At 34.8% G+C, this 13,038-nt stretch overlaps 1 protein-coding gene across 2 annotated transcripts in view; it reads left to right on the forward strand.

The window, feature by feature from the left end:
- Dyrk2 (Dual-specificity tyrosine phosphorylation-regulated kinase 2) overlaps positions 1-13,038 on the forward strand; it is an 89,031-nt gene that overhangs the window by 21,020 nt on the left and 54,973 nt on the right. For both annotated transcript variants that reach the window (XM_076135768.1, XM_076135767.1), the window contains exon 2: positions 6,343-6,493. In XM_076135768.1, the coding sequence (XP_075991883.1) occupies positions 6,343-6,493 (151 nt within the window). The remainder of the gene's footprint in view (positions 1-6,342; positions 6,494-13,038) is intronic.

Below are 13,038 nucleotides of genomic sequence, written 5' to 3' on the forward strand. Positions count from 1 at the left end.
TATATTAGACTGCGGGAATTAACTCGTAAACGCCTTTTATGTTAATTTGCCTGACGTTTTTTTTTTTTTTTTTTTTTTTTTAAAAGACAACTCCCGCACTAAGAATTGCTCTTGTGTCGCGGGGACTTTTACAATCATACAAACAACGGACACAAAGCACAACCAGACCCGAAACAATTATTTGTGGATCGCACAAATAATTGTCCCGTGTGGGAATCGAACCCACGACCTCCCGTTGCAGTGGTATCGGCGTGGCGACCTAAACCACTGCGTCACGGAGGCAGTTTCGGCGCAGGTTACACCGACCTTGGTCGTTAGCAAACTTTTAGTCTGTTTGTCACACCATTCTTAAACAACAGAAGCCGTCAAACTTAACGGAATGTAATACCTCGCCTTGTTCCCATAAGATTAGGTAGAAAGCAATAAACGGTACAAGCCTTGTCCAATCATTTTGGAAATTACGAAACATTTTGGTAAATTGTCTAAAAGTTGCAAAACAAGTCAAGTTTGAAAGGACTGACGGTATTCGGTAGCTAGAAAACGTCAAAATACAATGTTCAGTCGCGTGCTTTGTAGTTTAAATTGTACCGGTTTGAATGCGAAGCACTGCCAACTGTACCGACTTGAAAGTTTCGCTGCAGTTTAAATGTTATTAATTGGTTTACTTGCTCCGACTTAGACGGAGTTGGACTTGCGATTAATCGCGTGAAATATGGTTTTAATTTTTGTTGTAAAAAGGTGATTTTTTGATAGGATGATGGGTGATTTTGAGTCCTTTTCGACAGCGCTGTTCCGCTAAGTCTTTATACCAACCTTTATTGATAAGATGGCGAACAGAAGATAACTTTACTTATTCACCGTTTTCTAGGTTTATTTCTAAAACTGTCTGTCGTATTTTGCACTTTGTTATTGACTCTTTTAAAGTTTGTTATACATTGAATCACACTTTATTTTCATGGAAATATGTAACTATTAAAACGATTTTTCAGGTTGTGGATTTAATTCAGAGCTATAATATCTTTACTTTATCTATCAAAAGACGCTAAGGAAAAGTCGGATACAGTATCTTTCTACTATCGGCTAGTATTTTTATTATTTTCGCACTCATCTTTCAATCTATTCAATCTCAAGATCTATTATGTCTTAGACATATCATATAACAGATATATTCCATCAGATGGCGCTTGCGAGGTTGCCCAAACAAAAATATTGACTGTCTGAGTTACGTCCTAAACAAACGGTTATATTACGATGTAATGGTGGCTATCTATCAAGAATAGAGTAATTATTGGACATGATGAAACTTTCATATGATACTTTAGCTAACTAACTTTTGTCTACGGCTTCAACTATGTCAATTTACTTAGTTTTTGACTTTTTTCGATGATTTTTTACCCTTTTATATAAGTAAGGCACGTTGTTTTAATTGTGATTTTATATAAACATCCACTAAATTCTTTCTCTTCGATCAGCTATGTCTTATCAGTGCATGGGTGTACAGGGGATACTTAAATGCTCCTGTCCAATATTGAGGATATATTTGACAGGAGGATATTGATCATTGCGATTAAGGTTACTTAATAGTTAGTAAAAGATATGAACATAATATCGGTTAACGTCGAAAGAAAATCTCAATTAGAAATTTACTTATTTATTTTAATTATCCTTTTTTAATTAATAATATATGTCACCTGAGGTATCTCACCGATGTAAGATAAAAAGATAAAAATATTTATTTCTGTCCAAGTTTACAATGTTTTTGAGAACAATTATAGCCACACTAGGCGTTGCCTGTATCGTGGTATCAATGCAATTGATTACCAGATAGGACTAGTTATAGATGTACAATAATTCTGCTTACTATCTAATAGTAAATAATACAAGCGAATATTATTATGATAGCAGAACAGAGAACAAAATTTTACACAACAACAAAGACTTAACTATAAATGGTCTGTGTGTATGTGTGTATGTATGTGTGTGAGTGTGTGTATGTATCAATACGTTTATGCACAGCAGATAGGCTTTTTCGAGCTCTTCATAAAATTATATTATGAGTTGAGTTATCTTCTGAAAAAGTGTTTCAGAAAATTAATATTTTATTCAGCTCTCTTTTAAATTAACATAAACAAAGTACAAAAGTATAATTCAGGAATAGGTACTTACTTTACAAACGTAAACCATTTATTTAGCCCGACTTGTCCCCAGCGTGTTGAGACGGATGTGACGTTGAATACTGGCAACATACTTTCAGCTTATTCCACTGGGAAGCTTGTAAAGCTTAGGTAAAGTTTTGATAGACTTATTTTTACGTTGTAACTTAGTAGCGTAAGTCATGGATTGTATAATATTTTACTTTTCAGTTGAACAACTCAATGCTATTCACAGTAATAGATAAAAAAAAATATAAATAAAAAGTAAAACTAATTCGTTGCTTTTTTTGTCGGAAAAGCATCCACTGATTTGGATAAAACCGCCTATTCCAGTTTTGTAGGTCTAGAAACCTAAATCTCGTCGCATTGCCACGCTAACATGGCTACACTTGGAGCGTTACCTAATCAGTTAACTAGGCCTTTCCTCTGCTGGATTTTTTGAATAACTGACCATCTTTTACAACAATTCATGATATCATGATCATATCAATTTCAAACTTTCATGTTGTATGTTTACTTAAACCTCTACTGCTTGACATTCCGGCGCATTTATCAGTTGCCGTAGTAACAAGCTGGCAGTTTATTTCTTTTCACGTATCTCAGTTGACAACTAGTGTACGTCAAAGTAATGTCACTATTCAGTACATTGCTGCTTTGACGTAACATGTTAATCACCATAATCTAAGGAAAAAGCAATGTATAGCATAGTGGCTTTCAAATAGTTGTCAACTGAAATTCGTGGTGGCCTCTGTATTTGTTTACTTACTTAAGGGTGCACTTGCCCATAAGCATTAGGTCAAGCTTTAAAGGTAAAACTTAAAGAAAGTGCAGGTACAACTATGTTAGCAGGTACGAGTGTTGAGTGAACGTGACAGACACTAAAGTGTTTCGCTAATGCAATTATGTAGTGCACACATTAGTGCTTAGGGGCAAGTTTACAGTTTAAAATAGAATGTAGTGTGGGTTTTTGGCTTGAAAATTAAGTGTTTATACTTGTTAATGTTGCATTTTGCTTAGTTGTTCTATTAAGTTACTATTACGGGTGTTTCTGAGGTTTAAGGTGTTAAGGATTCAGTTTGAGGATTTTTCAAGAAACTTTTTACACAAGAATAATTTATGTTTCGTTGCTTAGTCCGTATCGAGGAAGTCTTGATGTGATCGCTAAATTGACGATTTTATTTAAGTATATTTAGCTTATATTCGAATCGAATAGCAAACCGTTTCCTAAGTAAGTATAATATATTATTAGATTTACGATAGAAATAAATATGTCTTATTTTTCTTAGCAGACTGCCTCCGTGGCGCAGTGGTTTAGGTCACCACGCCGATACCACTGCATCGGGAGGTCGTGGGTTCGATTCCCACACGGAGCAATTATTTGTGCGATCCAAAAATAATTGTTTCGGGCCTGGTTGTGCTTTGTGTCCGTTGTTTGTATGTTTGTAAAAGTCCCCGCGACACAAGAGCAATACTTAGTGCGGGAGTTGTCTTTTTTAAAAATGAAAAATGAAAAAAATGATTTGACAATCACATTTAAGGTACCACACGGAATAAAAAAAATATTCATAAAAGTACAGCAAACTTATAACACGAACCGTTTAAAAAACAACTGCAATTACAGTAGAATAAATTAAAGCAGGCTCGCAATATTTTATTAGCGCAAAGACATCGCGTGTCGCGGCTGTTGTCGCATGGGAACGAACGGCCGGTGTAATTTCTCATCACTCGTACAAATGTTCAGCTTGGTATTAGACTCCATGCAAATTACGAGGTTTTATTAAATATGTTGTACTCCTGGAAGGGAAATAAGGAATTTTGTAAGGGCTTTTTTGAGACTTTTTTTGTAGGCGGCATCTTGTTCGTCAAGGGTTATTAAATACGAAATGCAAGGAAATATTTTTTTATTACGGTTGCAGAGAAAATATTTCTTTCAAGTATTAATACTTTGCAGAAATGATATGTTGAAGAGTAGTTTCTCGTATAAATGATAATAATTGGTAATACTAATAAGAATTAAAAGTAACATTTTAATAGGAATCGTGCGATTTCAATCCTGTACGATTTTCAGGAATTTATACAGTTTTCATAGTACTCCTATTAAATATTATTGTAAGTGGGTAGAGACATTTATTGGATTGTTTCTACAGTAGTGACGTAGTGTTTTTGATCAATGAAACAGTTTATAAAAGGCTTTTGAAACAGTATCGCTGTCTATTTTAAGGCTTCTTTGGTGTAATGACGTCGAAATGTGCTGCGTCATCGTCTTGTTATTTAAGAGCTTATTTATATTAAAATAATGAAGTAGAGTTGACAGATTTAGAATAAATGGATTATCATCGTGTTCATAGAATACGAGTATATCTCCTTTTGGTGGGTGTTAAGAAGCCTTCTTATCAACGACGCCGACCCCCCAACGAAGGTCGACGACTTGATGTCGGCGGCTCTTTCTTTCAAGTAAAGTGTGTCAGAAACTTGTAGGCTGACTTGAACTAAAAAAAATATGTTTCGGCGAGTCAGCGACTTCGCTATTAGGTCTAGACTTAATTATTAGGTCGGGGAAAAAGTCTTTTCGCATTATAATATGTATGAGCTTCCCCGACCTAATATACTAACAGGAAAATGTGCTTATAAGTTACTTCTTTACTCAACTATTCCATGACTCCTATATTCCAAAAGTCCTAGTAAAAACTATCTGAGCAGCATTTTACTATTTACCAGCCTTACACTTAGACAGATAAATCTTAGTTTTCTGAAAAAATAAGTTTTATACCTTAGGCTTTTATTGAAGAATGATAAAAGCAGATTTCTATTTTATACTCATCCACCAGATTCTTTAGAAAAATCTTTGCTTATCATCTCATGACTCACGATATATTATTATGTTACCAAAAATAACAGATTACAAAAAGCTTGATCGCATTATCTTGTCGCTGTAACCGAAATATGACATAAATCTGAAGTTCGGTAACTTGTGACGCGACGAGCCTGTATCGTGACTTTGATGGATTACTTTATTGCTTCTAATTCAATGTAACTTGTGCTAAGATTTTCCTTATGTGTTTTTGATCGTGCCGTATTGTGGGACTTTAGTCACGTGGAATATTTATGTAAAAGAATGTTTTAGTAGTAGTTTAAGTGGGAAAAAGACAGTGTAATATGGACTCGTAAAACAGTAAAAATGTAGAGTGAGAGTTTCTTTTGCCCTTAAACTGAAACGTACTCGATTTACTAGAGAGTACTGAAGAGTAGTATAAGCCCAGTGTTAGGCTAGATATTTAGCCAGTTTTAATGCCAGAGACGCAGCCATGTGTTAAGCTAGCTATTTGCTGTCTATTGAGTCTACTACCAAGCTAGCTATCAATATACAATCTACAATTTACACTTTAAAAATAACGTCACAGCCAATTACACTCACCGGTCGGTAAACGAACTGTGGGTTAAGCAAACCTTGTCGTGGTCATTCGATAGATGGGTGACCGTCTAGTGGTCCTTAGAACTGGGCGTCTCCGTGCTTCGGAGGGCAGGTAAAAAGTTTGTCCCGGTTGTTGTCAATTAAGATAACAGTCGTTAAGCCACGTTAAAGGCCTTCGGGCGGCTTGAACAACTTTGACACTAGGTTGACCACTAACCATTCGATAAGAAGATAAGAAAGACTTTAAAAATGCTAAGCGACCGTAACTAGTTCAGAAAGAAGTAGTTTTGTCAAGAATCAAAACTTATTCATCGCACTACAGAGATGACTCACCCACACATATTCACTTTACGCTTTCTGTAATAAATGATTTATTATACACGTGTCTTCAAACTTCACGAAGTGCCATGAATGTGCTGGAAATAGCAAATATGTGGGATTTGCTCTTTAGCAGCAGCTTTAGCCAGTTAACCTTTAAACTCTCTCATAGATTGATTTATTTATAAGTAGTGAATAACATACACATAATAATTCATCCTTGGTTTACCTGACTTGTGTTAGCCATGGTAGCATTGACAATGGTCGTACACTTACATTTTTTCAGTTTTTTTTTAAACCACGTCAAAGGCCTCCGATCGGCTTGAACAACTTTGACACTATATTGACCACTAACCATACGATAAGAAGAAGAAGTCATAATAGCATACGACATCTATTTAAATTTTGTCTCACCTTCATCATTGTCTACAGTTTCTTAATAGGTTTCTTCTTCCCCAGCTTCAACTGGAGGCAGGTGCCGGCGAGGGTCCAGGGCCTCCAGTGAACAATAACTCGGAGGGGGCCGTGGCCAGTCCTCCGAGAGATGACAACCACAACGCGCCGCAACCTCCACCTGTCACTCCACGACCGAGGCCACTGACCCCTGCAGGTATGTGTAAAGTAAAACATAGTTTTGAGAGCGAGATACTTACTGAAGAATTCAGGAACCCATTTAGCTCCTATTTGGAAGATAGCGGAAGATTTAGTGATCCAGCAAAACATAGCTTTAAGAGATTGTTGTCTTTAGAGCGATTTTGAATGACGGGTGCTCATTGAAAAAAAAACATAGCAAGAACGATATAATTAAAGTAGATTTTTTATATTTTAGCTGCATTATGACAAAAAGGTTTTCTTTAGTGGAAATAATTCCAATGAATATTTATAAACGAAACAATAATTACGACTTAAATTAACGTATCCATAAGCGAATTGCTCCTTGTTTAGCATTTTACGTAGCCAAGCGGATTTTATGTCACACAGAACTGGCGCAGTTTTGTGACTCATCGCGTGCTTATTTACTGCAATTTGAGGAAAAACCTCGGAAGCAGTCACGTCCTATATAATTAGGTATTATAATACCATTTTTGGATTAACTAATAAACAATAACATATTGAGGATTAGAAATCGGCGATTGGTAAGTTTTTAAAGTCGGGGATATTAATTACCTTACTGATGTAATGGTGTAAAAATGTAGTCGGGAATAATAATTACGATGATAAAATCGCACCTATTAACCATAGGGGAAGGCAAACACCAGAGTATTGAATTACATGCTAAATTATATTGAAAAGTTTGGAAAGTAAGAGAACTCGACCAGCATGCTGGACCAAGCTTTAACCCACCTTACTTTAGAAAAACCTTACCTTACGTGGAAAACTACAGAAAACTCAACAGTAGATAATAAATAAAATCACAATAAACAATTGTACATCTGCAACAACTGAAGCGGATTCACAATAGCTCAAACGCAGTGATATAAACGATAGTTGTGACCTCGAATCGTGACAGATGCAATTGTCGGAGTAAGGTCGCTCCAAGGACGGACGGCACGGATGCGCTTTGTCCCTGCAACTGATTTGTATACAGAACATTGAATACACTGACACTATCGTTAATTGCTTTTCACCTGATTGTGCTAATTGAATGGCAAAGTTCGCGCAAGTGGAATGCAGTTTTCAAGGTTTGTGTTCGAGTCAGTGAAGTTTATGATGGTCTTTTAGATTCGACTTTTTAGGGAGGTTAAGCAATCTTTGATACGGACAGTTTAAAGATTGGTGCTAGGTAATTAAAGTGTCTTCACGAATTATTATCTTAGGATATTTGATAGGTTGGGTCCAGTCATATGAATTCAAAATAAAATAACAGTCGTTACATAAGAGGCTTTCGATTGGTTTGAATATCTCTGGCTCTAGTTTGACCGCTTACTGTAAAAAACCTTGTAAGAATATGATGGCTCTATAAATCTACACGATATCTTAATATTGAACAAAATTTTCCATACTTAACTTGACAAAAATAGACCAATTAATTAAATCTCAACACCGCTCTTTCTATTTTATTTTCGCCAACGAAAATCACATTGAATTATTAAACGAGGAACCCATATTTGGCCTCATTAAAATTCTTATTAGGTATTCACAAAACAACCTATTCCGCTTAACCTACTTATCAAAATCGGGAATAAATTATACATGTTGAAAATTTAATAGGTTTTTGCTTGATCGGTCATCAATTTATTGGGGAATATTCGTGCTACTGTTTTAACGAATTCAATTCGTCGAATGATGATTTTATTTTTAGGTTGTTTTTGTTTGTTTTTATATTTGGATGTATGTAGTTTTTAATTAGCGAGCTTAAATAACAGGAATACGTAGTGAAATTATAACTGATGTACCTTTCTGGAAGCTTTTTTAAATTGTTTAGTAAATATCTGAATATTGGCATCGAAACCTTTACGAATTGTCATAAGTACTGCCTTAATATGACCGAGGACGGCGTCCGTGGCGAAATGATAAAGAGGGCCAGTGATCAGTGCGTCGAGAGGTCGTGGTTTCGATTCCCACATGGGACAAATATTTGTGCGACCCACAAATAGTTGTTTCGGGTCTGGTTATACTTTGTGTCCGTTGTTTTTATATTTGTAAAAGTCACGGCGACACTAGAGCAATTCTTAGTGCTTGAGGTGTCTTAGAAAAATAATGACATTATAAGGATGTTTCCATGAGTAATTTTAATATTTCATGCCTCAAGTTTGTGATATTTGCCACACACACAGTTTTCATAGTAATAATACATCAAAAAGAGTATTTTTAGTAACGTGTTACTCATCGTTTAATAAAAAGTTCAGTTTAAAAATACGAACAAACAAAACAATTCGGACCACAACACAGCAAAAGCGGCCTACACATTATAAATTTGTTTTAGGGTCTAAAAATAAACTCTCATTTACGACTCTGTGTACCACAGCCGTGGGTGTAGAGTAGTAGACCTTTAAGGGGTATTAATGACCTTTCAATCACTGAAACAGTTGGGTGAGACGTTTTGATCGTTATAATGTAGACCTTTAGGTCAAGTAACCAATGGTGTGGGGCTATTATTGGAAACTAGTAATCTAGATGGAAATGACTTTTGGTTAATCGAAATTTTGGGTTCAAGTGACAAGGTGAATTGTAAATTGATTGTATTTAACCATTGTTATGCTTTGGATATACTTAGTTCTTTATTAATTTATACATCGGGAGAGACTTGGTGGTAGCATTTATAAATAACTTTTTATATTAATGTCGGGGTAAAATATTTAAACGTACATGTTTATGTAAAATTAATTTGCATTGCACATAAATTATGACGAGACTTCAAAAGTTTGAACTATAGCTTGGTATACAAATGTATGGAATTTATAGGATTAATACATATTTACAACAGAATACAATAAATCTACTTAATTGATTGAGATTTATAAGCACTCATCGAACTTACGTTCACACCGATCGCGGATGCTAACAGAAGCTAGTGTGCGGCCTTCCTATATGTGGTAAAACCAGGTAAAACATTATATTCCAAATAAATTATATAGCGAACTCAATATGAGTCTGTTCCGTGAATTTCAAACCACTATCCCATTTTAAATTACCAATAACCTCAAAATATTAACCGGAATTCAAAACTCAATATAAAAAAGTCCATTCCATTCACCATTAATGCTAATATTGGAATTATGTGCCATATATTGGTTATGTGTGTAATTCAGTCTGTATATCGTTTCAATGATAACGATGTGGTAACGTTTCATTATTTATACTCAATTCGTTTGTTATTTGTATATTTGTGAAATTTTAATGTGTTCGAAAAATAAAACTTAACCTTTGATTATATTCACTAATCCAATTTTAGCGGAAAATTAATAAAAATTCGAGCCGTCTCCTATGCAAATGTGAAACATGCAATATAAGACGAAAAAGTGTGTAGATACACAAACTTCAGCCCTGAAATTAGCTATTTGATACCAATAACCACAAAATATTAACCAGAATTCCAAACTCAATGCAAAAAAAACCATGCCATTAATGCTAATACTGGATTTATGAAGTACCATATGTCAGTTATGTGTGTAATTCAGTCTGTATATCATTTCAATGATAACGATGTGGTAACGTTTCGTTATGTTATTCGTTATTCAATCGCGGTTTTATCGTTGTTCGTTGAGTGCGGATGTTATTGACGTTTTTGTGATCTGACGGTGTTGTGTTTCACTTTGTTAGCTTTGTAACATGAAATGATACAAGTAGGTACACAATTAATGATTAACTACTGCATACTAGGTATAATTGTATGGTTAGGTATAAGCAGCATATATTCTGCTTAGATTTTCGAAATATGAGCCAAAAACCTGAACAAAGCTTCGAAGTGTCTTTGAAATGAACCGTATTGAGAGAGAACAAATTTACACGACACAGTTGCAGTGAATTATATGCTAATAATGTGTAAATTCCGATACTGTTAGTGGGATGGGTTCAGGTCATAAAATACTGTCCTTATAGGTATGATTTTCTAGGAGAATATCTAACTACACGAAATGTTGTTTCACATTCATATTTATTCAAATTTTACTCCCAACTAGACTCTGAACCATTCACTATCCATACAAAAATAGCGCTGCAGGTATAAATTTCCTATTGACAAAGCCTAATAAATCTGCCATAAAACATTCAGCACATAATATTTAATATAAAAAACAGCAAAACATTGCATAACCACCTACACAGTAACTGGATATATTTGCAGTACGTGGAGTGTATGTGACAACTCAAGCAGTTAGGTATCAATTCGGCTCCGAGCAATCATCATAAAGTGTTTGTTGTTTGTCTGTGACGTGTGTTACACTGAGATATATTATATACTTTAGGAGAAATAGGTCAATAGGATAGTGTTAATATCGTTACGTTTTTTTTCTTACCCCATTACTGCCCCACTGCTGGGCAAGGGTCTCCTCCCAAACGAGGGAGGAGTCAGGCCTTCAGTTGTATCGTGTGTTTCATAAGTAATTTTATTTAATAAGGATTAAGCCGCAATTACTGAGTACTTAGGTATACAAAACATTTCATTTATTAAACACTTTATAATTAATGGACTTGCATTGCACTATATTATGCCCTGAAAATGGAATGTATATTATAAAAGTTCTACGAAGCTTTCAGCGAAGTGAGTGAGAAAAGCCTTTCGTAAAGTAAGTCCATCAAAAATATTGATTGAGCTTATGAAAAACGGAAAGCTGTAATTACGATTATTTCGTAATTGTTTTATCACACATAGATCTTACGTGATTACAAAAAAACATATTTACTCTATTAGGTGCCTAGGGTACTTAAACGTTTCTCCAAAATAAAATTAAACCTTAAAATCCAATGTTAGCTCAAAATTAATATAAAAAGGAGCCGTCTCTTGTCTCTAAATTAGAAAATATAAAAGGAAAAAGTAAGTACACAAACTTCGGTCCTAATTAGGTGTTTGGTACGTTACAAAGATAACCCTAAAAAGGGCTGTAAGGCCGTAACCCTCGCCCGGCTTTCCTTTTCAATCTGTTCACAAGCATTGAATTGCGCAAAACTCTAATTACGCATCCGAAAGGTTAGCAAAAAATACAAGAACATCAAACCTTTTCCCCTCAAGGCTGTATTACGTATTCCATGAAAAATGAACTGCTATGAAGTTCAAACACCTCTTTAGGACATCGTTAGCGAAAGTTTTGAAGGGAAATATGAAGATTTTTCTTTTTTGTCTGAATTAATGGCTTGATTGGACTTTTAAATTGATTGTGTTCTGATGGATTGTGAATAATGAGTTTTTGAAAATGAATGAACTTTGTTTATCAATAATGTCCTCAATTTTCTATATCATAACCGCTTTTCTAGGAAGTGAAAGAGGCACACATTGTACAATCACTTGCGATGAAGTTTACTGAAAGTTGTTATACGCTGTCTCCTGGCCATCTTCAATCTTCGAATCAAACTTTCAATTTTGTTTTTGAGCATAACATCATTACTAGATAGAACTTACTCTAAGTAATTTATAATGTGTTTAAATATAGTACCATTAATTCCTTTTATCGCTACTTTTGACTAAATGATACTTACTCAACAAGAAAACGAAAAATGTTCCTCATTGAAAATAAAAGGAAAAGAAATTCAATATCACTCGCAAAAGCTTAAAAAGTCGCAATTCACGGAATCTCGAAGGGATTGCTTACGACCTATTATTGCTGGGTTCCATTAATCCTGGCGGCTTAAGCCCGTCACTGGCCATCCATCACACGATCAATCTTCACCAAAACGCTCCAGAAAGTTGGATGGACGTCTCTAAAGTGACCCAGAAATCTTTGCCAAGTTTGACTACTTAATAAAAAGTTATACGCACTTTTGTTGTTTGTCACTAAATTACTTGAAAAATCTACCTTATAAGATAAAAATGCACTTTAAGATAGTTATGACTTAGTCCCGAAAGTTCTTGAATTGTCTTCAAGTGAGTCGCAAGCCCATTTGTTTGAAACTGGAAGTAGGTCTATGCCCAGTGTGCTTTACACTCGTTTCCAAAAATATTGACACGTTTGCCTATGGAGAAATACGCGTTCTAATATTGATATTCGATTGTTCCTATTCTTTTAACAACAGAATTCCTTCAGAAGTAAGACATTATATACCTACCTAGTATTTGGAATATTATTATCAATCGAAATCAGTCGGCCAAAGAAGTAAAACCCAAAAAGAGAAGTATCCCCGAGGGTAAATATTCCATCCGCCTGTAAATATTCTATAGCTACCTACACTAGCATAAATATACATTTTTTGTATATTGTATGTCTGTGACCGCTATAAGAGCAATTTTTCATGTATGAGAACAAAAAGTTTGGTGGGATTGTTTTGTTTTGTGTATGTTTTTTCGTCGTTTACATATTCATCAGGCACGGGGAAGCTGGTGTTGTACAGTTCTTTTTGTTTTATATTTCTGTGTTGATATTTAGGACTGCTGATAGGTTTATAATACGTAAGTTATGTAATAAATAACAGCTTTCTTTGATTTGTCTCTTCTTTACATACTTTTATTCTTGCTGTGTTTGTTTGTTTGCTTGAAGTAAGTTATTTGAAAATTTTCCTACA

The sequence above is a fragment of the Anticarsia gemmatalis genome, chromosome 3 (genome assembly GCF_050436995.1).
Source record: "Anticarsia gemmatalis isolate Benzon Research Colony breed Stoneville strain chromosome 3, ilAntGemm2 primary, whole genome shotgun sequence".
NCBI lineage: Eukaryota > Metazoa > Arthropoda > Insecta > Lepidoptera > Erebidae > Anticarsia > Anticarsia gemmatalis.